At 50.0% G+C, this 25,294-nt stretch overlaps 1 protein-coding gene across 2 annotated transcripts in view; it reads left to right on the top strand.

Moving 5' to 3' along the window:
- LOC130377798 (E3 ubiquitin-protein ligase pellino homolog 1-like) overlaps positions 1-24,978 on the top strand; it is a 51,009-nt gene extending 26,031 nt beyond the window's left edge. Inside the window, exons 2-7 of one of the 2 annotated variants that reach the window (XM_056584871.1) lie at positions 2,105-2,323; positions 21,764-21,896; positions 22,369-22,470; positions 23,138-23,338; positions 23,738-23,926; positions 24,182-24,978. In XM_056584871.1, coding sequence (XP_056440846.1) covers positions 2,235-2,323; positions 21,764-21,896; positions 22,369-22,470; positions 23,138-23,338; positions 23,738-23,926; positions 24,182-24,775 — 1,308 coding nt within the window. In that variant the 5' untranslated portion in view covers positions 2,105-2,234 and the 3' untranslated portion in view covers positions 24,776-24,978. Of the gene's footprint in view, positions 1-2,104; positions 2,331-21,763; positions 21,897-22,368; positions 22,471-23,137; positions 23,339-23,737; positions 23,927-24,181 lie in introns of those variants that run through there. The other variant, XM_056584872.1, reaches the window with a different exon arrangement.
- The last annotated feature ends 316 nt before the right edge of the window (positions 24,979-25,294 follow it).

The raw sequence follows: 25,294 nt of genomic DNA on the forward strand, positions 1-25,294 counted from the left end.
TCAAAATGAATGATCATTACAGGCTCTTTAATTTAAGCCATAAAAAACCTTTTGCTTATTGTGTGACGTAATCAGCAGACGACGGACCCCGAGCCGATCTGGAACTGGTACTTACGTACTTGGTACTTAAAACCATAGACATCTTATAGGTAGAAGGAGCATTGAATGCTACCGCCTACTGGCGCTGACGAGACGCGGGGCCGCCATCTTGGAGTGGTCATCCGCTCCACTCAGTGTAATCCGTTTGGCTGGAGCAATGAGCTGTCAGCGCATTTAATTAATCATACCTCACTGAATACCACTGATTTTCATGCGTTTTTTTGTCATACGTGTAGCTATGATAAAGGCCACATGGTTTGGCGTGTTTTATTATTCAATACTAATTATACCAATAGTACGGTAATGTTAAATCTTGCTTGTGAAAGTAATCCCCCGATTCCTATTATGGATTGTCCGCCGATTTGAGCAGGAATACGCTGAACAACAGCCCGGCATCCTGTTTCTGCTGCTGTTGCTGCTCCCGGTTGACCACTCCAAGATGGCGGACGTATTTCTCGCGTCCCAGCAGCCAATGCTCCGTCTATCTATAAGATGTCTATGCTTACAACGGCAGCGCACCGTGCGTTGCGAGCCAGCCGTATTCACGCGAGATCACGAGATCACGCGATAATCCTAAACCTAATGTACTCAACTTCCACTCCCAAAACGACTGCAATTAAATGCCACGCTTTGTCCTTCCGGCCATTGCCCTTATAAAAAGGATGATTTGGTACATAAATGACGTTGTGATAGGCTACATGAGCTGAGTATTGTGTTTTATTTTGAAAATTGACCGGATGCTCTATGGCTTTTACTTTTTCACATCCTGTCCTGCTCGATCTGCTCTGTTGAAATTGACGCGGTTCAGCAACGGCTTGCGGCAAAAATAGAAATGCTACGGAATGATAGCGCTGCGGCACGGCGAGCCGCTCCTGGGACGTTGCTGAGACGTTCCGCAGCCGTGCCCGTTGGAAATGGTCTCATTGATTAGAGTGGAACCTATCTGCCGCGGTGACCGCGGCCAAGATGTTCCGCAGGTGTAACGTTGCCGTAACGCGTCCGGTGGAATCAGGCCTTTAACTGATACATTTTGTCCCTCGCTGGGTAGAAAACAGATGAGACAAAGGGCGAATTTTGTCATGTGGTGAAGGAACAAAAAGCTTCCTTCGCTTCTGTCAGATGAAAAGAGAAGACCTTTACTGTGGTTACTGTGAGGGACGGCCCACATAATGAGTCACATTTAAAGACTGCCAACCCAGCACAAGTAGCTTAGCAGTAAAGCCCAATTGGGTTTCCACAAGTGTGCACAAGTACTGGTGTAATATGTAAATGAGTAGCCTCAATATGATTACAACACGTCTTACTGTCATTTCATAATACTTTTTGGATGTTGTCTAAAGCTTCCCTATGAAATATAGCCTTCAGTCATTCATATTATTACACTGTATGTGCAGTTTTCATTGCTCATTGAAACATTCGTCTTGGCTATGTTTGAATTGGCTCATGAGCCAATTCAGTGAAGTGCACTTCACTTGTTCCCAAATTCTCTATACCCGATATAGTGAACACTACATAGTACACTATTTCGGGAATAAAATGGGGAACTCTGCCTCCAATGCGCTGGAAATTCTGGGCCGCTATGCGTAGCGGTTGCCTAAACAACCAGACACTTGTTCGATGTCCCATTGTCCCCCTGTCTGAGCTCAATAACATGAACCTGTACGCGGCTCCGCGCCCGGCCATCTCTATTGGACGAATCCGATGACAGTGAAAACGCTACGCATCATGGGATTTAAATGGGGACATTAGTGTGCATCAGTTTGCTCTTATTTTACGGTGTGTCATTGACCGATAATGCATTGAGTGGTGCAGTTTTGTACCCATTTTACGTACCAAACGCTACAAAATGGTGGCACCGGAAGTAGTGTCCTATGTAGGGCAGGGCAGGTAGTATCAATGTGAGCCTTGGTCTGTTATACTTAACCGCTCAGTGCTGTTTTGACCTCCTGTACCAGGATAATGACGCTGATACGAAGAGCTAATGTTCCCGTTACCACGCCAACAGGTGATGACAGGTGCCAAGCGAGCGCAATGTCGGCTAGACGTGGTTGAGGACACAGGAGGTCCAGGAGGAGAGACCGCAGTGGGGGAGAGCCCTGCTTCTCCGAGCCCCTCTATCCAGGCCCACAGCCCCCATGTTCTCCCCAGCCCCCCAGGAGAAAACCCCCACGGCCCTGGCATCCACCAAAGGACCCGTCCCGTACGGGGAGCTCATCCTGCTGGGGTATGGGGTAATGCATCCAGTCTGGCCTGAACAACGGTTTTATATGGATATAGTATGTATATATATATAATAAATACATGTATATATATATATATATATATATGTGTTCATGAATATCTTGTTTGCTAACCTCTTGGTGTTATTTGTTGTTCCTTTGGTTCCCTTTTAAGTTCTCCACGGACCCGTTTACTGATTTGAATATTTTAGATTGAAGATCAGACAGAACAGGACATCTACCTTTTATATAATAAGACATCTATAAGACCTAATGGTGTACAGTTCTGATAATATGGCCATGCCTTGAACGTCCTCAAAATAAATATCTGTACACATTCAAATACAACACAGCCACATATGCAATACACTCAATACTCTTTGACAAACCCCATTACAATATAACCAAACTGAGTGGATGCTAGAATGAACTTTAAACCTTTTTTTCATCGTCCCCATATCCATATCTTTGCTTTTGGTGTTCGGCAACGTATAGGAGCAGATTTAGCGCAGTAAAATTTACCTTGGTTTAGCGTGGTAGGATTGAACTTCATTTAGCACAGTGTGTTCTAGTGAAACCGGATTCAGTGTTTAAGCACCCACATGTCAGTGAAACTCTGAACCCGAATGCAGAGTCAGAGCGAATGGAGCCACGAGAGCGATAGTAATTGTGGGTTTACTTCCTGTACAGGAGCCCGGTCCTTGGGGACCAGAGACTAGACTGTCCAGTAATCGCTGCTGTGGTTTCCAACACTTTCTTCTCTGCCCTTTATTGTTTGCATTTAGCTCAGAACACAGCCCTCTTGGGGAGCCCCCCATCTCCATTGCTGGGAGTGAGCTCAAACAATGCCACGTGGAGGACAATAACGAGAATATGTAGAAAATGGCCACACCTCTTTAGTACTCCTGAAGAGTGGAAGGTTGACTGAGTAGATTGAAGGCCTGTAAAAGCAATGTGGTCGCGGCTGTATGAAGGTATTATTGTAGCAAAAGTCTTTAGCACCTGTAACTGCAGAATTTGAATGCGTACACTAAAGTCACAGTAAATTTGAAGTCGTATATATTTATTTTGCATGTGTACTCTAAAGTCACAAATGTGTAACAGTACATTTGTAGTCGTAAAAAATATATATTTTTTATACCATTGTAAACACAAAATAGGGTATACGAGTACGCTAATCTGTGTTACAGGTGCACAAATCCTTTTGCTACAATTATTGCAGCGCAGTTGGTGCAAAACACATTCGCACACCCGTGTTTCATAATCTGAGAACATGCCCAAAAGGTGTGCATTCGTAAACCCAAATTTGAACAAATGCATCAGAAGTTGCACATCTGTGAACGCTATGTTAATTCAGCATTTTAATGAGCGAGCACAAAACCATTTTACAACTGCTCGAATCTGCTCCTGCAAGTCTCAGCTGTGGGGTTTTTTGCAGGTTGTTTTGCAACACCCCTAGGTGGTAAATGTGTAGCAAAAGTATTCGTATCCGTAGATGACAGAGCGTCCGTGAGCGGGACAAAATAGTCCCGCCCATAATTTCCTAATCCAATGAAAGTCGCCGGCAGGGATGCATTTCTCAAATTACAGTGACGGCTGGTGGTGATTTTGGGTGGGTGGGCTAAAGAATTACATTTATCAATACTTCACAGGGCTCCAGACGCCATGAGGTCACCTTTATATCTCTGTTCATAACTTTCATATAATGTGAATGATTTTTAAACAAGATTAAGGTGTAGAGAAAGGCATGTCTTTATTTGAAGCACAATTATAAATAGAAGAAAAATAAGGTGTTTAAAGTGCTTCACTGAGCTGAAATTGAACATTTCGAACTAAACCATTAAGCAAAATAAAACTTTTTTTGTGCTTAAAGTATTACACAATTAAAATGTTGACTGGTCTCCCTTTGCGCAAAATGCGGCTGTAGACGATCACACACTCTTTGGTAGAGACGTCTGTGTCGCCGTCAATCATGAAGGACATGTAGGCCTATGTGGCGTTTCCGACGTCCGCAGCTGTCTTTTGCTTTAAGGTGTCGCCCATTAGGCCTACTGCAATGAATTGTGCACATGCCATCTCATTGCTATACGTCGGGTTGATGTTTAATCCATTTCTCTTCATGAGAATAATTTCGGATTTAAATTGAGAATGGCAACTCCTCTTTGGCAATGTTGTATGCAACATTAAATGAGATCATTTCCGATTCCTTAGAGAACCTTATTGTTACTGCCTGTCGCTGAAATGCAGCTTGGAGAGGGGCCACTATCTCTACACACTTGTCACGTCATGTTGGGTTATTTAGACAGCTTTTTAAATGTTTCGATACGAAACGTAGTTGACCCGGTTACAAATGCACTATTACCGGCCATATTCTGACCGCACTCCTGACAGTAAATCTGTATTCTACATCGTTTGGTTGATGTGTCCCCAATCTTTTCACTTCCAATTTTTCCTCCAAAGACATTAAAGAAAACCGATTAGAAAGTAAATAATCCACTTCATTCATTTTCATGCTAACGCCCGCCATACTGCACTTGCGCTACTGACTGATTAGTCGAAGGTCACTGTACTGTAGCTACTGTGCTAGGTCAGCCTTTGGGCTAAACTAGTTTAGCCCAAATGGGAAGCATATGAAGGGGGCGTGTCAGGGCACCTGTCAATCAAACGTCAATGGAAGCTAACGCCCCGTGCCCACTACATGCGTCCGTTGACTGATGTGGGAAGGCGTGGCTGACTGATTGGGGAGTAGTCTTTGCAGATGCATCCGTCAGCCAATCAAATCGCTTCGCCGGGTTCTTCCCGCTACTTCCTGCTTGTTGCGATGCAAGATGACCCGCTTTCCATGCAGTATCGTCAGAGGCCGAGTCGCGTCACAGTGCTTAAATTTGCATACGCGATTGTTACGTCCCCCGCTAGGGGAAGGGGTGGCAACATAAAACCAGATGTCTTTGGTTAACTGGAAGTTGTTTATTTGTTTATTTAGCCCAGAGCATGGGATAAGTTCCCGTGTAGCAATTAACAAGAACCTCGATCAACCAACAAATAACCATTCGAAGACCCAATATGGCAAGCTTCATATCCAAGGCCAGCTGCCGTGGATGTTGAGCTCGCCCGTGCTTTACCCTCCCGGATCCTCGGCCCTCCGATGCAGCAGCCAATCACGTCCGGGGCGAAGGGCGCGTTCACGTATTTTGCGGCGCGTCAAATGCTGCTCGAGTTGAAATATTTCAACTTTTGACGCGCCGCAAACCTTTGACGCGCCGCAAAACTTGATTTGACGCGCCGCAAAACTCAGGCGTCAACGCGTTCGGGCAGCAAATGCATCTTTTGGTGTGAACGCAGGGTAAGAGGGATAGCCCTGTTAGCCTATGGCGAGTGGATAGTGCCAGGATTCCCTGGAGAAGGATAACAACGTGTGAAATTAACGTGTGGAGAAGCTACGCCGCCGCCGTGTGGAGAGGATATGCACGCCGCCGCCGTTGGGACTGGGGTTCGATTCCCAGTCTATATATATAATTTGTTCGTCATTATTTTCTGGTATTAATCTATCCAATGACTTGTTGATGAATAAGTTGATGACATTTTATAAAAAACGTTAGTTTTTATGTGTCAAAAAGACAAACTGTTTTAAAACAGATCTCAAAAAGGTTTTGATGATTGTATGGGCGTGATGTCACTTCATAGGGCAGAGGGGTATTCCACAAAGCCGGTTTTATCACATAACCGGGCAAATTAACCCAGGGTTTGCGGTAACCCTAGGGTTTCCGTTCCAAATTGAACACGGTATGTTAGTTACTATAGCAACATATACTCTGAATCAAACCTGGTCGGACCAGGTTTTGTGCAGGTTAAGTTTGGAACATAACCCGGTTTTGGGGATTTAAAGCTGCGTTCACCGCAGATTCCATGTGTTCACAATGGCATGCCCTTTTGATGAGAGCCCTGTTGATACCGGAGCGCCAATTATTCGTGCAATCCACCGGGAGAGATTTATAAGACCACGGCTATATTCGGATGACTTTTTGCTGGAGAGATACAGATTCTCACGCAAATCTTTAATATATTTAAATAGCCTTCTCTCTAGTTCAGGCGTTCTCACGGCGACGTAGGGTAGCAGGCGTCTTACGCCCCGTGCCCACTACATGCGTCCGTTGACTGATGTGGGAAGGCGTGGCTGACTGATGGGGGAGTAGTCTTTGCAGAGGCATCCGTCAGCCAATCAAATCGCTTCGCCGGGTTCTTCCCGCTACTTCCTGATTGTTGCGATGTAAGATGACCCGCTTTCCTGTTTTCCAGTATCGTCAGAGCCCGAGTCGCGTCACAGTGCTTAAATTTGCAGACGCAATCTGATTGGTTGACGGATACGTCGCTGCCGAAAAAGTTGAACATATTTCAACTTCTTGACTGAGCCGAAGGCTCCAACGGAACGTACGGATCCACAATGCATTGCGCGTCCGTCCCCATTAAAGTCAATGGGGATCACGCAACGGACGCATGTAGTGGGCACGGGGCGTTAGTGGCGACGAACTTATCCACACGTCGAGAGTAGACGTACATTTTGTCTGAATTTCCTTATGTACGTCGCCGTGACACCGCCGCCGGTGGACGGATCTTCCATGCCGTCGCCGTGACGTCGCTGCTGGTCTCTCGTCTGCAGTCCCAATCAATCCCATTCAAAATTTCACACGTTCCCACGGCGACGTAGGGTAGGCTGCTCCTTTGCCTCTTCCAGGGAATCCTTAGGTTTGGCACTATCCACTCGCCATAGTTAGCCCATTTATACCAGCCGTCCCTGACTGGGACCCATCGCGTGCCAGCCATGGAGCTATAAAGATCGCAGCATTCTCAGCGCGGGTACGTTTCTTTCTGGAGAAGTGAAGAGGGCGTCCTACTGAACGGAGGTGGGTATCCTACATTATGTAAAATGAAATGACTTAGTTCAAGTGAATTCTCCCCAAAGTATTGCATTAACATTTCTGAATTTATGTTATGGCGACCATTAAAATACATTCAAGGACATTTGCGGCATGTTAATGAAATACTTTGGGGGGAATTCACTTGAACTAAGTCATTTCATTTAACATAATGTAGGATACCCATCTTCGTTCAGTAGGACGCCCTCTTCACTTCTCCAGAAAGAAACGTATCCCGCGCTGGGTATGCTGCGATCTTTATAGCTCCATGACTGGCACGCAGTGGGTCCCAGTGTAATTTGAGAAATGCATCCCTGCCGGCGATTTTCATTGGATTAGGAAATTATGGGCGGGACTATTTTTTCCCGCTCACCGACGCTCTGTCATCTACGGATACGAATACTTTTGCTACACATTTACCACCTAGGGGTGTTGCAAAACAACCTGCAAAAAACCCCACAGCTGAGACTTGCAGGAGCAGATTCGAGCAGTTGTAAAATGGTTTTGTGCTCGCTCATTAAAATGCTGAATTAACATAGCGTTCACAGATGTGCAACTTCTGATGCATTTGTTCAAATTTGGGTTTACGAATGCACACCTTTTGGGCATGTTCTCAGATTATGAAACACGGGTGTGCGGATGTGTTTTGCACCAACTGCGCTGCAATAATTGTAGCAAAAGGATTTGTGCACCTGTAACACAGATTAGCGTACTCGTAGACCCTATTTTGTGTTTACAATGGTATTGTAGCGACCCTGGGACAGTTAAATGTTTTGTGTGTTGTGTGTTGCATTGTATTTCGTTGTCCGTTGTGCCAGTTGTTCTGTGTGCATGTATTGTAATGTTATTCTTGTCGATCAGCGTGGGGGGCGAATCGTTGGGTCGGCTGGGGGGGGGCCTTGGAGGAGCAGGAGGGTGGGGGCCTGCACGCGAGTGAGACCGTGTTGCCGGGGTAACCGGGGTTTGTTTGGGTCCGGTTTTTTCAGCTGTTGGTTTCAATGTTGTTACAATGTTACGGGTTTCGGTGACCTGGTTTTTGGTCCATTAAAAACTACCTTCAAATAATGACTCGACATGATTATGTCACCGGCGAGGTCGTTACATTGGTGTCAGAAGTGAAACTATTATCATTATTTTTTATTTATATATTTTTTTCTCGATCCTGCTGTGCTCGGCGAGTCAGCCGAAGTTGCTATCGCCGTTAGCCCTGTTTTTGTTGTCACTTTTTTTTTCTCTACAACAATAATGCTCCCTGCGGACTGTCGGGTGAAGATAGAGATGGACGACTACGGCGAGGGGGCGTGTGGAGTAGCTTCGGAGTCTCTGGTGAGGGGTAGAGCCCAACGGGAACCAGCCGCCGTTGGAAAAGATGATTTTCACGGCGACAGACATGGCGGCGCCTTCCTCACATCAAGCCCGGTGTCCATCAAGACGCCTAGATACACCGGTAAGGCTGACTGGGAAGCTTTCCACGCGCAATTTGAACTTTTAGCCGATGCTGCCGGATGGTCAGTGAAGGTCAAAGCGCTGCAGCTTGCGATGTGTCTGGCGGACGACGCATTGTCTTGTTTGTTGCTGCTTAGCCCAGAGGACAGGGGGGACTATGTTGCCCTAGTGGGGGCACTAAGGAGGCGTTTTGGACTATGTGTTAAGCCGGGGTTAATGCGCTCGGAACTCTGCAATAGGCGCAGGAAGCCGGGGGAGACGCTGCGGGCCCTGGCCAACGATATCGAGAGCCTGTCTCGGCGAGCATACGCCCACATGCCGCCAGCCGTGCAGAGCGAACTCGCTCGGGATCAGTTTCTCCAGGCCCTTTCCCCTACAGAACTGCGCATCCAGACCCAGCTAGCCCACCCGCAGACTTTGCAAGAGGCCTTGGAGATGGCCATAGAGAGGGAGCTGGTGTGGGCTGGAGCAATCGACGATCATCCTGCTCCTCAGCCGATGGCGAGATCGGTGAGGGAGAGGAGTGAGGACTCACAGAAGCCAGCCTGGGTGGACGAGCTCACTGAACTCGTCCGCGCTGTCTCTATGCAGGCGGACCGCCGCCCCCCGTCTCGTCGAGAGCAGAGGGTCTGCTGGGGCTGCGGGCAGCCTGGCCACCTTGTCAGAGAGTGCCCTACAACGGTGAGAGCCCAGGGAAACGGGTCAGGGTCCGCGTAATTGGGGAGACGCGAGGCCCTGCCCCCTTACCCCCGCCGTTGTCGTCTGGAGGAGCCCATCATCACAGCCGGGGGGGCGGGGCTCCACCCCCCCCAGAAGCAGACGACAACATCCTGGAGCCTGTTGTCGTGGTGGGGCGGACCTGGGCGGGGGACTTTTGTCATGTTCCTGTCACTGTTGAGGGGGTGGCCTGTTTGGCTTTAGTCGATACGGGGTCTACTGTGACCCTGGTGAGGCAAGACATTTTGCCGACCTGGACGGTACACCAACCTACAACTGTGCAGCTCCGCACAGTCACGGGGGAGAGGGCCCCCATGAAAGGGAAGGGGTTGTTGTCCATCTGCGTAGGGGGAAAGACTGTCCTCCACCCAGTGTGGGTAGCCGCTGTGCAGGACCCCTGTATCCTAGGGTTGGACTTCCTGCGGTGTACAGGCTGCCAGCTGGACCTGGAGAGGGGGGCGATTGGCTTCCAAGGAGGGCCCACAGTCTATATGGCCCCGCCAAACACCTCCTACATCCGGCCCCAACCGACAACAGCTCAGATGGACCAGTCACACGTCACCGGCCCCCTTCACCCCCTTGCAAAGACCTTCCAACCACCCTGTCTTCCTGATCCCTGTCCATTGTCTCAGTCCTCCTCCCGCAACCTTTCTCCCTCCCTCCCACCCCCTTGTGTCAATGTTTCGGCCCCTACAGACTACTCCCTTGCCACTCCAGCACCCCACCTCATGAGCCTGGGCCCCTTCCCCTGCCCTGCCCAGCTTCCTCAGACAGGTGAGAAGACTGTGCTGTCGACTGTGTGGGCAATTTGGCAGGGGCACTGTGATGGACTAGACCCTCAACAGCAGGAGCAGCTGTGGCTACTACTGGCAGAGTTTAAGGACAGCTTTGCCTTGAATGAGAGCGATGTGGGTCAGACGCACCTGGTGCAGCATGAGATCGACACTGGGGATGCCAGGCCCATCAGAATGCGCCCGCGTCGCCTGCCCTTGGCCCGCCAGGAGGCTGCGGACCAGGCGCTGTGGGAGATGCAGCAGGCAGGCCTCATAGAGCCCTCAGATATTCCCTGGGCAGCAGCCGTGGTGATGGTGCCTAAGAAGGGGGGTAAGTGGAGATTCTGTGTTGACTACTGGCCACTTAACGCAGTGACGAGGAAGGACTCCTACCCCATCCCGCGCATTGATGAAGCCTTAGATGTCGTAGCTGGGTCGCCCCGGACGCCAGACCCAAGACTGCATTCTGCACTAGCAGAGGATTGTGGCAGTGTCGGGTCCTCCCTTTCGGCCTCTGCAATGCACCTGCGACCTTCGAGAGGCTGATGGACAGAGTGCTCGCCGGCATCCCCCGGCAGCAGTGTATCGTCTACCTGGACGATATACTGGCACACGGGGGCTCCTTCGAGACAGCACTTGCCTCACTGCGTCAGGTTCTGGAGAGAGTAGCTGCGGCGGGCTTGAAGCTCCATCCTGATAAGTGCCATTTCCTGAGGAGAGAGGTAACTTTCCTTGGGCACAGGGTGGGGGGAGAAGGCATTAGCACCATGGAGGACAAAGTGCAAGCTGTCCAGGACTGGCCCACCCCCACTGACACCAGACAGCTGAAAAGCTTCCTCGGACTGGCGTCTTACTACAGACGCTTTGTGAGGGGCTTCTCCTGTGTGGCCGCTCCCCTGTTCCGCCTTCTACAGAAGGACAGGGAGTTTGTGTGGGCAGAGGATTGCCAGTCTGCTTTCGAGACACTCAAGGGAGCTCTCACCAAAGCCCCGGTGCTCTCCCCTCCTGACCCTGCCCTGCCCTTCATCCTGGACACGGACGCTAGTAACGTTGGCAATGGCGCCGTGCTGGCACAGGAGGGGCCGAAAGGGGAGCGGGTGGTGGCGTACTACAGCAGGACATTTAACAAAGCTGAACGCCGCTACTGCGTCACTCGTCGCGAGCTGCTGGCTATCGTTAGAGCTGTACGCCACTTCAAGTATTACTTCTGTGGCCTGCGCTTCACTGTAAGGACTGACCACTCCGCGCTCCAGTGGCTCATGTCTTTCAAGGAGCCAGAAGGGCAGGTCGCACGGTGGATCGAGGAGCTGCAGTCCTACAGCTTCAGTGTGGTGCACAGGGCAGGGGTACGCCATACTAATGCAGACGCCCTCTCCCGACGCCCCTGCAGTCAGGATGACTGCCGCTACTGTGAAAGGATGGAGAGCCGTGAGAAGGAGCTGTGCAGCCAGGAGGAGGGATGTTCTGCGGTGGAGGTGGCGTCCCCAGTCTGCTGTGAGCTCCGGGAGGTCGACACCGCAGGATGGAGACGGCAGCAGGAGGAGGACGCAGACCTTCGACCAGTGCTCCAGTGGTTGGACCAACAGCGGCGGCCCCCATGGGAAGAAGTGGCCGTTCTCTCCCTGGTCACCAAGGGACTGTGGGCTAAGTTCGAGGCCCTGCGACTGTGGGATGGCGTGCTTCAGCGGGCCTGGAAGGAACCCGCCACCGGAGAGGTGAGGTGGAAGGAGGGTGGCTCTCCACAGAGACCGGTTGGCCCCTTATCGAGGCACCGCCACCCCTCAACCTACTCCAGCGAGCCCTGCAGCTCCCCGCACCGGTGCGAATGGGCCCCGGACACGCACACCTCAGTGTTCTGGCCCTGGGTCCCCACCTAACCCTATCCTTGTCTCCCCTCCCTGTCGATCACCACAGTCAGCAACTTGGCCCCCAGCCCCGCCCCTCCCTTTCCCCCTGCCCGCCCCCGGGCCTGACACTCGTGGGCCCCTCTCGCCCCCAGGCGCTTCTCCCCAGCCCCCCGTGGCCCCAACGCGGCCTCGTAAGGAGAGGAGAGCGCCGGGTCGCTTCCGAGACTTTGTTTGTTCCCTCGAGGACGAGGAACTTTGAAGGGGGGAGGCAATGTAGCGACCCTGGGACAGTTGAATGGTTTGTGTGCTCTGTGTTGCATTGTATTTCGTTGTCCGTTGTGCCAGTTGTTCTGTGTGCATGTATTGTAATTAGGGATGGGAATCGAGAACCGGTTCTTGTTCAGAACCGGTTCCGAGTCAACCGATTCCTTGGAATCGTTAGCAAGCCTGCTTAACGATTCCGCTTATCGGTTCCGGTCGCGGCAAATGCGTCGTGACGTCACACACACGCTGCTTTGATTTGGTTCAGAACGCAGCAAACATGTCGCCGCCGAGGAAGAATCGCATTGTGCGTTCACACCAAACGCGACGGGGCGACAAGATCCCATACAAAGTGAACGTAGAGACGCGTATAAGGGCGAGTTTTTCGCGGGAGAAAACCGATGACAAGTTTTTGTCGTGATGACAGCCAATCAGCGTTCAACAGCGTGATAACTGAGTGACATGTGTAACGTAACAGCCAATCCGCGTTCAGCCGTCAAACTCAGTGCAGTGCAGTCCGGGTGAACCGCGGAATGGAGGAGAAAGTGATTGTTGCAGTTTGCGACTCCCGGAGCTCTATATATAATAGTATATAATATATTATATACTATATTATAATTGTATATATAATATCACGGCCAACAGCTCTGTCGCCTCCGGATGGCCGTAGCGTGGGGAGCTCTCATAGGGATTGGGCTTCTCAGGGTTTGTTTACCGGCATTGCTATGGTTTCCGGTCTTGTGTGTTCCAACGGTTTATTATGTAGGCCCTTCTAATAAATTTCTGTCTAATCAATGCTTCATTTTGTTTATGTCAGTTTAATTTTGTTACAAGTTGAATGCAAATGAGCACTGTTAGAATTCCAAAAGGCACAAGCTCTTACTTGGCTGTTTTCAGTCTGTGTTTTTAGTTGTATGGCACATAATGATGGCATTTGGGCTTAAAAAGCGAAACATATATCTTTTCGTCTAGACCAATTGATTTGAAAATGTACAATTTCCTAATACTAGAAGCACTTCTGATCAGATATTAAAGACATGTAATGCAAACAAACACATTTATACTTATTTTCTCACCCAATGAGAATCGATAGGAGAATCGATAAGGAATCGGATCGATAAGCAGAATCGGAATCGGAATCGGAATCGTGAAATTCTTATCAATTCCCATCCCTAATTGTAATGTTATTCTTGTCGATCAGCGTGGGGGGCGAATCGTTGGGTCGGCTGGGGGGGGGCCTTGGAGGAGCAGGAGGGTGGGGGCCTGCACGCGAGTGAGACCGTGTTGCCGGGGTAACCGGGGTTTGTTTGGGTCCGGTTTTTTCAGCTGTTGGTTTCAATGTTGTTACAATGTTACGGGTTTCGGTGACCTGGTTTTTGGTCCATTAAAAACTACCTTCAACTAATGACTCGACATGATTATGTCACCGTTGAGGTCGTTACAGTATAAAAAAAATATATATTTTTTTTACGACTACAAATGTACTGTTACACATTTGTGACTTTAGAGTACACATGCAAAATAAATATATACGACTTCAAATTTACTGTGACTTTAGTGTACGCATTCAAATTCTGCAGTTAAAGGGTGCTAAAGACTTTTGCTACAATAATACCTTCATACGGCTGATCCTGACATCACTCAATCCCATGTTCCACTACCACTGAGGGAGGGACTAGCATTATCTGTAGATGTAAGAGACCTAGTTCTGTGGTGTGTGAGAGAGACCAAGTTCTGTGGTGTGTGAGTGAGTGACCTAGTCCTGTCGGGTGTGTGAGTGAGAGACTTAGTTCTGTGTGTTAGTGAGAGACCTAGTTCTGTGTGTGAGTGAGACCTCGTTCTGTGTGTGAGTGAGACCGAGTCCTGTTGGGTGTGTGAGTGAGAGACCTAGTTCTGTGTGTGAGTAAGAGACATAGTTCTGTGGTGTGAGTGAGAGACCTAGTTCTGTGTGTGAGTAAGAGACATAGTTCTGTTCTGTGAGTGAGAGACATAGTTCTGTGTGTGAGTGAGAGACCTAGTTCTGTGTGTGAGTGGGAGACATAGTTCTGTGTGTGAGTGGGGGACCTAGTTCAGTGTTGGATCATCCAGAAGGTATTTTTCCTCATTACTGCACTAGGAAATCAAACATTAATCATTAATTTAAGCGCTTCCTGTTCAACTGCCCTCCGAGGGCGTTGAACACACCAGACCTCTGATACCAGTTGAACCGACACACAAATCTACCAGTAGAGGGCGATAGTACCACGCAACCTCAACATCTCCAGAGAGTGGTCATTTTAAGGTTAAAGGTCTGAGTAAATGCATTCTGTGGATCAAATTCAGAAATGTGTAAATGGTTAGAAGTCGCAATGAAATCCCTTATTGTTTTTGCATTACTTATGAATTTGAAAACTAGAGCTCTCCATTGCCTGATATCTGCGACTTTAAAGGGATACTTCACCCATTCAGAACTGGCGTTCTATCATTATAAAATCCCTACTGTAATATATATAAAAATGTTTTAACCCAGTTTCCCTTGGCCCAGCTTTCCTGATCTAATTTTCTCCCGAGATGTTGACGTCATCTCGGGAGAACTTTGTCTTTGCTTGCCTGCTAGAAGGGCCGAGGACTATAAACCACTGGTTCCGCAAATTTGTGAGCCCACCAATAAGGAATGAGGGGGGGGGGGGGGTGGGGGGGACCAATAAGGAATAAATCCTATCAGGTTTATTTTTCAATGTTAAAAATTCAAAATCAATATTCAACGTCCCCAAATTCAACATGCCAAATTCAGCTGCAAAATTCAATGTCGGAAAATTCAGTGTGAACAACCGGGGACCCTAGGAAGAGCAATCGATCCTAGATCGTGGTCAAGCAAGGAGAGCGGGAATAATGACTGGTTCAGACCACACGATTCTCAGATATTCCTCCACGATTTAACAAGTCACACTATACAACCACAGAGCCAGGAAATCGGGCCTTGTCTCGTCGGAAGACAGAGCGTCAACAATGGATCCCGAGTACCTAGGCATTATGCTGGCGGTTTGAGGTTTATGATAGGTTATAGCTATTAGCACGTCAACAGCTGTTGGCTCAAAACTTACCGGATAGGTCAAGGGTGTCGGCTATTTCTCGCCAGGCTGTATCCCTTCACCCTTAGTGGACACGTCGAAAATACAGGGACGTTGCTGCCACGTTTCAACCAAAGTTGTCTTCATTATGTTGTTCCATTTTCTCTTGTTTTCTTTATTAGCATTCTTCTTCTTTCTATTGATCGTATTCGTTTTTGTAGTAGTTACTATGTACTCAGCGTAGTGCAGTGAAGTCAGTTGGTAAACACTGTGCGTGAGCTCCAGCTGTTCGTTGGGTTCCCTCACGTAACTGGGGGCGGGGTTCCCTCATATCAACAATGGATACGTCATGTGATTCCCCAAAAGATCCTGACATGCCAAAGTTTTCGTCGTGGGGTTTTTGAACGTCGCTGACGAAAACATCACAGATCGCAAGCATGTCACATTACAAGACCTCGTCTCGTCGCCGACCTTTCAAAATCGTGTAGGCCTACGACTCGCAAATTTGTCTGCGACGAACAAATCGGGGCAAAATCGGGCTGAAATCGTGTAGTTTGAACCAGCGTCACTCGATTCTTCTTTTTTGATACAAACTTTAATTCTAAACAGCATTTTACACAGTAGCCTATTATAGGAAGTGCTCAAAGGTAATGTCATTAAACACTGACTAGCTTTTTATGGGGAGAGAAGCAACAGTGGTTGACCTTAACGCCCTATCCATTGTATCGGTCTGTAAAATGCTAATCAAATCAAATCAAATGTATTTATTCAGCACATTTAATAACAATGTTTTATTTATGTTTTTGTTATGATGAACACCGTTTTTTGTTATTTTTACTGCAGTACGAAGTAAACGATGAACTAATGCCTGTATGTGAAGTGTGTGTGGGATTGCAGTGACTTGGCTAGATTTACATGCAACGTAACTGTACGTCCACACCAGAAGAGACACCAGTAGGTGTCACCAGTCGCTCATAAAGTTTTGTTCAGTAATAGAACGAATATCGGGTGACAAGAAGATCATTAAAATGGCTCATAATCCCGCGTCAGCTGTTTGATGTCACGCATCAAAATAGCACTTTGCCCCTGTGGAAGGGTTCGCATAAATTGGCAAAGGGAATTAGTAAAAGAGACGTGAATGTCATTCTTATCACGTTCCCTCATCCTCTCAAATTTTCTTCTGTAAATATGACCTATAGTTGAAATAATGTACAATATTTGCAGCAACGCCCCCACCGACAACGCATTGTATTGCATGGATCGGCGCGTCGCGTATCAAAAATTGGGAGGACGCGTTTTGCTACGCGTCGACGCATATAGCGATGCGTAGCCTTCCGGACGCGTATGCGTAGCGATGCGTTGACTATGTAATAGGGTTGCCGCGGTGTGGACATTTTCACACCGAGTAATACGCTTGTGTCAACACCGGTATTACCGGTATAAACGGTATTAACTTTGAAACTATAGGTCAACTGCCATCTTCTCCGTCAACTCTCCTCTCACACTCGGTGACAGCGGCCGGCCGCGCGCCAATTCTCGGCGTCTTATAACGTTCTATATATAGTAGTATAATATAATTTTATATATCATAATATCACGGCCAATAGCTCTGTGCGCCTCCGGATGGCCGTAGCGCGGGGAGCTCACGTAGGGATTGGGCTTCGCGGGGTTTGTTTACCGGCGTTGCTATGGTTACCGGTCTTGTAAGGAAGCACGTCAATTCTCGGTGCGACAATTCACCCGCACAGAGCAGAACTGTGGCCTATTCTACACATTTTAATTTTCTTAATTATAATTATATTATTCATTTTACTGTATTTGTTTTTTATTACTGAAAAAAAACAAAAAACGGTGTTGCCGGTGTGCAACACAGAGTAATCAGTGTTGGTCTCAACACCGGTAACACCGGTAATACCGTATACCACGGCAACCCTACTATGTAACGGCCCTAACGCCACTAACGCACCGCTTTAACGCGTGTAACGCGTCTACGCGCCTACACCAATGGTTCCCTTGGCAAAAATGCAGATTTTCAACGCCAACGTGTGTGCAGTGTGGCCTTACCTTTTAGACAGGCCTTGCGCTAGGCTTTCCCCCTCCAAACGGAAACAGGCGGGCGGTGCAGCGAGCGCAATGCACTTTGGTAGTTGGAGGATTTCTTACTTACTTTTGAGCCAGATAGACACTTTCTGCCTTTTCTCAGGCTAGGATGAATCGATTTCTTTTTGCACATTTATAATACATAGAATTATTTACTTAATATAACTCTCCAGCAGTGAAGTATCCCTTTAAGGATTCTGACTATAAAAATGGCACAAAAAGTCATTGGATGTCCTCTTCTCTCTCTTGAGGATGTCTACAATAGACACTGCCTCAGGAGAGCTCATAGCATCCTGAGAGACTAATCCCACCCAGGCCATAACCTGTTTGAACTGTTGCCCTCTGGGAGGCGCTACAGGGCAATCAGATCAAAAACAAATAGGCTTAAAAACAGTTTCTACCCCAGAGCTGTTATTTCTCTAAATAATGCAGAATTATAAATTACTGCATTATCATACCAATCTGACCTTTAAAATTGGCTGACATTTTAAAATATATATAGTTGTTTGAGTTCTTTAACATTCTATATATATTTTTAAAAAGATAACCCTCTCATCTCATTTTCTTCCGCTTATCCGGGGTCGGGTCGCGGGGGGAGCAGCTCAAGCAGGGGGCCCCAGACTTCCCTTTCCCGGGCCACATTGACCAACTCTGACGGGGGGATCCCGAGGCGTTCCCAGGCCAGTGTTGAGATATAATCTCTCCACCTAGTCCTGGGTCTTCCCCGAGGTCTCCTCCCCACTGGACGTGCCTGAAACACCTCCCAAGGAAGGCGCCCAGTGGGCATCCTTACCAGATGCCCGAACCACCTCAGCTGACTCCTTTCTAAGTAAAGGAGCAGCGGCTCTAATCCGAGTTCCTCACGGATGGCTGAGCTTCTCACCCTATCCCTAAGGGAGACGCCAACCACCCTTCTGAGAAAACTCATCTCGGCCGCTTGTACCCGCGATCTCGTCCTTTCGGTCATCACCCAGCCCTCATGACCATAGGTGAGGATAGGAACGAAGATCGACCGGTAGATCGAGAGCTTTGCCTTGCGGCTCAGCTCTCTTTTCGTCACAACGGTGCGGTAAAGCGAACGCAATACCGCCCCCGCTGCTCCGATTCTCCGGCCAATCTCACGTTCCATAGTACCCTCACTCGCGAACAAGACCCCGAGGTACTTGAACTCCTTCACTTGGGCTAAGGACTCATTTCCTACCCGGAGTAAGCAATCCATCGGTTTCCTGCTAAGAGTCATGGCCTCAGATTTAGCGGTGCTGATCCTCATCCCAGCCGCTTCACACTCGGCCGCCAGCCGATCCAGTGAGTGCTGAAGGTCACAGGCCGATGATCCCATGAGGACCACATCATCCGCAAAAAGCAGCGACGAGATCCTCAGACCACCGAACTGCAACCCCTCCCCACCACGACTACGCCTCGATATCCTGTCCATGTATATCACAAACAGGATTGGTGACAAGGCGCAGCCCTGGCGGAGCCCAGCACCCACCGAGAACGAAACTGACTGGCTGCCGAGGACGCGAACACAGCTCTCGCTTTGGGAGTACAGGGATTGGATGGCCCTGAGGATAGACCCCTTTACCCCATACTCCCGCAGCACCTCCCACAGTTTCTCCCGGGGGACCCGGTCATACGCCTTCTCCAGATCCACAAAACACATGTAGACCGGATGGGCATACTCCCAGGCCCCCTCCAGGATCCTTGCGAGAGTGAAGAGCTGGTCCGTAGTTCCACGTCCGGGGCGAAAACCGCATTGTTCCTCTTCAATCTGAGGTTCGACGACCGGCCGAACCCTCCTTTCCAGTACCTTGGAGTAGACTTTACCAGGGAGGCTGAGAAGTGTGATACCCCGGTAATTGGCACACACTCTCTGGTCCCCCTTTTTGAACAGGGGAACCACCACCCCGGTTTGCCACTCCTTTGGCACTGTACCCGACTCCCACGCGATGTTGAATAGGCGTGTCAACCATGACAGCCCCTCAACACCCAGAGCCTTTAGCATTTCTGGCTGGATCTCATCAATCCCTGGGGCTTTGCCACTGCGGAGATGTTTGACTACCTCAGTGACCTCCACCAGGGAAATTTACGACGAAACACCATCAACCTCGAGCTCTGCCTCCAACATAGAGGGCGTGTTATTCGGGTTCAGGAGTTCCTCAAAGTGTTCCTTCCAACGTCCGACGACCTCCTCAGTTGAGGTCAACAGAGTCCCCTCCTTACTGTACACAGCTTGGACGGTTCCCCGTTTCCCCCTCCTGAGGTGCCGGATAGTCTTCCAGAAACACTTTGGTGCCGACCGAAAGTCCTTCTCCATGGCCTCTCCGAACTTCTCCCACACCCGCTGCTTAGCCTCCGACACGGCAGCAGCTGCAGCCCTTCGGGCCTGTCGGTACCCTGCAACCGAGTCAGGAGTCCTCCAGGATATCATATCCCGGAAGGCCTCCTTCTTCAATCGGACGGCTTCCCTGACCACCGGTGTCCACCACGGTGTCCGAGGGTTACCGCCCCTTGAGGAGCCTAAGACCCTGAGGCCACAGCTAGCCACCGCAGCTTCAGCAATGGAGGCTTTGAACACAGCCCACTCCGGCTCAATGTCCCCAACCTCCACAGGAATGCTAGAAAAACTCCGCCGGAGGTGTGAGTTGAAGATACCTAGGACGGGGGCCTCCTCCAGACGTTCCCAGTTCACCCGCACTACGCGTTTGGGCTTACCAGGTCTATCCGGAAATTTCCCCCATTCCCTGATCCAACTCACAACCAGATGGTGGTCGGTTGACAGTTCCGCCCCTCTCTTTACCCGAGTGTCCAAAACATGCGGCCTCAGATCAGATGACACGATCACAAAATCGATCATTGATCTTCGGCCTAGGGTACTCTGGTACCAGGTACACTTATGAGCACCCTTATGTTCGAACATGGTGTTTGTTATGGATAATCCATGACTAGCACAGAAGTCCAATAACAAACGACCGTTCGGGTTTAGATCAGGGAGGCCGTTCCTCCCCACCACGCCTCTCCAGGTGTCTCCATCGTTGCCCACGTGGGCGTTGAAGTCACCCAGCAGAACTACGGAGTCCCCTACTGGAGCCCCATACAGGACTCCATTCAGGGTCTCCAAGAAGGCCGAGTACTCTGAACTGCTGTTTGGTGCATACGCACAAACAACAGTCAGAGTTTTCCCCCCTACAACCCTTAGGCGCAGGGAGGCGACCCTCTCGTCTACCGGGGTAAACTCCAACACCGCGGCGCTCAGCCGGGGATTTATGAGTATCCCCACACCCGCCCGGCGCCTCACGCCCTTGGCAACTCCGGAGAAGAATAGAGTCCAACCCTTATCCAGGAGTACGGTACCAGAGCTGAGACTGTGCGTGGAGGTAAGCCCCACCAGATCTAACTGATAGCGCTCCACCTCCCTCACAAGCTCCGGTTCCTTTCCCCACAGCGAGGTGACGTTCCACGTCCCCAGAGCTAGCTTCTGCCGCCCGGGTCTGGTCCGTCGAGACCCCTGACCTTCGCTGCCACCCATGTGGCTGCGCACCCGACCCCAACGGGTCTTCCCACAGGTGGTGGGCCCATGAGATGAAGAGAGGGGGGGTGCCACGTAGTTTGTTCGGGCTGTGCCCGACCGGGCTCCGTGGCAAACCCGGCCACCAGGCGCTCGCCATCGAGCCCTCCGTCTGGGCCTAGCTCCAGACGGGGGCCCCGGGCTTCCTCCGGGCCGGGTCACATCTCCTCTTTTTTCGATATTCATTGAGGATTTTTGAACCATTCTTAGTCTGGCCCCTCGCCTGAGACCACTCTGCCATGAGAGACCCTACCAGGAGCACAAGGCTCCAGACAACACAGCCCTCAGGTTCACAGGGACACGCAAACCTCTCCACCACGATAAGGTGACGGTTCCAGGAGAGGAAAGATAACCCTTTTCTCATTTATTTTTTGTTTTAAAAAACACTTATCTTGAGAGCCTCTACCCCAATTTCGTTGCTCTTTGTGCAATAACAATAAAGAGATTCTGATTCTGATTCTGACCAGGTTGACAAACAGCTGATACATTAATTGCAGAAGGGGAATTTACTGCAACCATATAAAGGGGAATGTTATGTTTGTTACATCTAATGTAAGTTGTAAATATGCCAACCAAGTAAGTAAGATTTATGCATACATTCTTTGATTCTCTCTCTCTCTCTCTCTCTCTCTCTCTCTCTCTCTCTCTCTCTCTCTCTCTCTCTCTCTCTCTCTCTCTCTCTCTCTCTCTCTCTCTCTCTCTCTCTCTATCTCTCCCTCTCTCTCTCTCTCTCCCCTTCTCTCCCTCTCTCTCCCTGTCTCTCTCTGCAGGTACAATGGCTCCCTCTCTCCCACAGGGGAGAAGGGGAGACGAAGAAGCCGCTTCGCCCTGTGCCGCAGGGCCAAGGCCAACGGGGTGAAGCCCAGCGTGGTTCATGCCTCCTGCACGACCCAGGCCGCCAAGGTGGGGCTAGCTAGACCACATGTTGTGGTCACTCGGAAACTGTCCCGTCAAAAAGGGGAACGTGGGACTTGCTATCCTGGAAAAATCGTATTGATTTCTAATCAGTTTATTTTATACGACTAGCAAAGAATAAATTAATATAGATTCAATAGTATCATGTCTTGTTGACACAATGCAGTATACATATATGAAGAAAACACATGTTGCCTTATTATACCACAGATTAAATAGTTTCTGTGTTGGGGAGGCAGGTCATCAATCTAGCACCACATTTCTTAACTGTGTTTTTTTGTCAGATATGGAAAAATTATTGGCATTTCCTGATAATAATTATTGTACATTTTCACATGTGACAATGCAATATCCCAGATTCAGATTGTGGAAACCTCCATATTCTTCTGTGCGGTTATTATTGGTATAAAGAACATATTTATGTAACAACGGAGTCAAACAACTATCTTTGTGTCCCTAGGCCATCAGCAACAAGGACCAGCACAGCATCTCCTACACCCTCTCCAGAGCGCAGACGGTGGTGGTAGAGTACACCCACGACGGCAGCACAGACATGTTCCAGGTCTGTGTCCCGCCGCTGTTAACTTTAACCAATGGAATGATGTGAGCCCATAAACCATTGTTGGTTTACGGGCTCCTTGGTGCCTTTAAGGACAAGTCAGTGGATTGGTATCGCTTTATGGGCTCATTGGTGCCTTTAATGACAGGTCAGTGGATTGATATCGCTCTATGGGCTCATCAGTGCCTGTATGGACGGTTCAGTGGATTGATATTGCTTTATGGGCCTTTAAGGGGGGGGGGGCCCTCAGTTGGCTGAAGAAGAGGGTTGATGACATGTAGCATTGGCCCACTAGTGGGAATTAAACCTTTGTCGTAGTGGTAGCAGACTACCATGTAGATCCACCGAGTGGCCCAGGGTCAGGTACCATTACCGGTACCAGTACCACTACCAATACTTCACTGGACTTTATGCCAATGTTATAATAATTGTCATAATCACCAACATATTTTGCTCTATGAGTGACAATTGCCAGACTGTATACAATTATTTTCACTTATATGTTCCCCAGATACAAATTATCCACCCGCAGCTTATGGAGCCGAAGCTGAACATCTAGTGACTGTTAAGCAGATTCTCTTCATATGAGGCCCTATGAGTTGCCATGTATCCCCACTGGGGGACAGGAACAGACATGAATTTGATATACTGTTCATGGCTGTGACCACAGGTGGGCCGTTCCACGGAGGGCCCCATCGACCTGGTGGTGACGGACACAGTGCCCGGTGGCTCCCAGGGGCCGGCGAGCCGGCTGTCCATCCAGAGCACCATCTCCCGCTTCGCCTGCCGCATCATCTGCCAGAGGAATCCCCCGTACACCGCCTGCATCTACGCAGCCGGCTTTGACTCCTCCAAGAACATCTTCTTAGGGGTTTGTCTCAGTGCTGGAGCAGAGGGGTTAAAAGACAAGGAGCAGTGAACATCTTCTCAGGGTCTCAGTGTTGGAGCAGAGGGGTGAAAGGACAAGGAGCCGAGAACATCTTCTTATGGGGGGGTCTCATTGGTGGAGCAGAGGGGTTAAAGGACAAGGAGCAGAGAACAACTTATCAGGGTCTCAGTGGTGGAGCAGAGGGTTTAAAGGACAAGGAGCAGAGAACCTCTTCTTAGGGTCTCGTTGGTGGAGGACCAGAATTTAAAATATATTTTTGACATATATTGAGAGTCCTGGCTCTGAATGGTCTCCGGTAATCCTCACAGGTTTAGAGTACCGTCCACTGAGTGGAGGAGCCACCTCCCCTTTAATGAGCCCTCTCTGTGGCGCTGTCTGCAGGAGAAGGCGGCCAAGTGGAGGACGCCGGATGGCCAGATGGACGGACTCACCACCAATGGCGTGCTGGTGATGCACCCGCACCATGGCTTCACCCAGGACTCGGGTCCGGGCCTGTGGAGGGAGATCTCTGTCTGCGGCAGTGTCTTCACCCTGAGGGAGACCCGGTCTGCCCAGCACCGGGGGAAGATGGTGGGTCAGAGCGTGGTCCGGCAGCAATCCTCTGCCCTCCGGTGCATTATAGCAAGAAAGAATACAATCAATTAATGAAGCTAATTAATAAATATAAAAAAGAAAAATATGCGGAGGGTGGGAGCTGTGGCAACACCCTGCATGTTTATAAAGACATGTAATAAAGCAACACACATGTTCCGTGTATTTCATATAGTGTTGAAGGGAACTCCTCTCATCTTAGTACCCCCCTGCACCCTCCTCTCCCCCATCCAGTTGGAGGCAGAGTCCCAGGAGCTGGTCGACGGCTCTCTCATCGACCTGTGCGGCGCCACCCTCCTGTGGCGCACGGCCGAGGGCCTGGCCGGCACGCCCACCGTAAAGCACCTGGAAGCGCTGCGGCAGGAGCTGAATGCGGGCCGGCCCCAGTGCCCCGTGGGCTTCAACACGCTGGCCTTCCCCAGCCTGCGGCGCAGTGAGGTGCTGGACGACAAGCGGCCCTGGGCCTACTTGCGCTGCGGCCACGTGCACGGCTACCATGGCTGGGCGGGCCCTGGGGGCGGTGGCCCCGAGGCGGCCGGCGGCGAGGCCAAAGAGGAGTGGGAGTGCCCCATGTGCCGGGCGCGGGGCAGCTACGTGCCGCTGTGGCTTGGCTGCGAGGTGGGCTTCTATGTGGACGCGGCGGCCCCCACGCACGCCTTCTCGCCCTGCGGACACGTGTGCTCGGAGAAGACGGCGGCCTACTGGAGCCAGATCCCGCTGCCCCACGGCACCCACACCTTCCACACCGCCTGCCCCTTCTGCGCCCTGCCGCTGCTGGCCGAGCGCGGCGGCTACGTCAGGCTCATCTTCCAGGGACCTCTGGACTAGTAAAGGGAGAGGCTCCTGGAGTAGTGGAGCAGAGAGCGAGGCTCCTAGGCTGCGGTGCATGGGCCCCTGGACTAGTGGAGCAGATGGAGGGGTCCTTCATGGCTCCACACTAAAGCCAACAGTGACTGTATGCAGGGCCGTTGCTACAATTCCTGGGCCCCTAGACAAGATTTACTGATGGGCCCCCCTGCGCTGAATTGTTGACGGGGGGGGGGGGGGGGGGGTGGAAGGAGCACCTTTTTTTTTTTTTTTTTTTGTGGGCCCCCCCTGGGCTGTGGGCCCCCTGAATCGTCACCACCTTTCACCCCTTATCGACGGCCCTGACTGTATGCATTATTTCATAACGTAAGAATCTGTGGAAGGGTCTTGGTTTGTTCTTTCTCTCCTAACATGAAGTGAATTTTCTGCTGCCGCTGCTCATCTGTGGAGGACATCACTATATTCTCTTCACTGTCAGTCAAATAGTATTTGTCCAGGCAACGTTTTCAAGTGCTGATTTTTTACCTTTATGCTAAATCA

This window comes from Gadus chalcogrammus, chromosome 3 (genome assembly GCF_026213295.1).
Source record: "Gadus chalcogrammus isolate NIFS_2021 chromosome 3, NIFS_Gcha_1.0, whole genome shotgun sequence".
NCBI classification, from domain to species: domain Eukaryota; kingdom Metazoa; phylum Chordata; class Actinopteri; order Gadiformes; family Gadidae; genus Gadus; species Gadus chalcogrammus.